The sequence below is a fragment of the Elephantulus edwardii genome, unplaced genomic scaffold, assembly GCF_000299155.1.
Source record: "Elephantulus edwardii isolate Elephantulus edwardi_28Jun2011 unplaced genomic scaffold, EleEdw1.0 scaffold00063, whole genome shotgun sequence".
Lineage (NCBI taxonomy): Eukaryota > Metazoa > Chordata > Mammalia > Macroscelidea > Macroscelididae > Elephantulus > Elephantulus edwardii.
In genome coordinates, this window is record NW_006399813.1 from 127,550 (window position 1) to 128,867 (window position 1,318).

Here is a 1,318-nt window from a genome sequence, read left to right on the forward strand (position 1 = left end):
TGCAAGTATAAGAAATAAACATTCTGGAAAGAATTGTTGACTCTCCCCCAAACTGTCCCTTGGATTGGTCACTAGCTCTGGATGGTGCTCCAATAATGATCACTTCTCTCGGAGAACACACACGCCAGCATCACATCGCTGGGTTCCCATGGATGTCACGACTTCCCAGCTGTCAATTATAGGATCATAGCATTCAATGCTACTCAGCAGCGAATTCCCATCATATCTGAGTGGGGGGACAAAAGATGAAACTGAGCTTTTGAATCTTTTCCACACAAGTCCTTCATCAAGACTGCTGCTGGAGATATATCTACCCAACCTAAGACCTCTCTCTATACAAACATGAGGAGTGGATCACACAGACTCTTATCTAGATACATGATGACTCAAGTCTAGTTTCTAAATCCTTACCCTGCAATTGCATAGAGTCTTCCCCGAAGCACTGTGGCTCCCACATAGCATCGTGGGGTGGTCATACTAGTGACAGTTGTCCAGGAGTCAGTGCGAATATTGTACGCTTCAACAGAGGAAAGGTGGGCTGTACCATCAAATCCCCCCACCACATAAATATGGTCATTCAGCAGGGCTACTCCTGCACCTGGAAAAAAAAAAGAATATGACACATGAATGCTATTGAGCCTAGGATCTGAATTCTTGAAGCCAAACATGATCTTTGATGGCTAGCTCAACTGTAGGGTGGCTGAGGGATGAGAACTGGGCTCACACTGACCAAGAATATCCAGTGCAACACAGACTGTCCTATCTGTAAGAGTTTCGGGTAGGATGTAAAAATGACAAAAGAAAAACTGGTCACCTTCATCATTCGGACCCTGATTCTTCTTCATTAAGAAAATAAGTAGTGAAAATACTAAGAGTAGAAGGAGGAAAGGAGGTGTGACTATAGTTCTGGAGCAATCTGTACTTAAAGAAGCTAAGCTAGAACAGCAGAGAGTTTTCTATTTTCTTACATTTCAGGCTATTTCATGTAAGAAATTTTCAGTGAAGACTATGGAAATTGCATTAGAGTGTTTGTTGTTGTTATGTACCATTGAGTCACCTGTGATACATAGAGACCCAGTGTACAACAGCTCTCAACCCTGCCCTGCCCTAAGCCAGTCTCACTAATTCCAATACACCAACCCCTATTGCCCCAGTCACTGTTATCAATCCATCTCATCAGGGGTCTTCCTCTCCTGCGATGTCCCTCCTCCCTTCCAAGCATGATGTCCTTTTCCAAGGATCAGTCCCTCCTGGCCATATGCCCAAAGTATGTGAGACAGAGCTTCAAAATCCTAGCCTCCAAGGAGAAACTTGGTTT

At 43.9% G+C, this 1,318-nt stretch overlaps 1 protein-coding gene across 1 annotated transcript in view; it reads right to left on the minus strand.

The window, feature by feature from the left end:
- Nucleotides 1-99: 99 nt before the first annotated feature.
- KLHL12 (kelch-like family member 12) overlaps nucleotides 100-1,318 on the minus strand; it is a 35,348-nt gene continuing 34,129 nt past the window's right edge. The window contains exons 10-11 of the mRNA XM_006887878.1: nucleotides 412-598; nucleotides 100-226 (exon numbers count right to left, since the gene is read on the minus strand). Coding sequence (XP_006887940.1) covers nucleotides 100-226; nucleotides 412-598 — 314 coding nt within the window. The remainder of the gene's footprint in view (nucleotides 227-411; nucleotides 599-1,318) is intronic.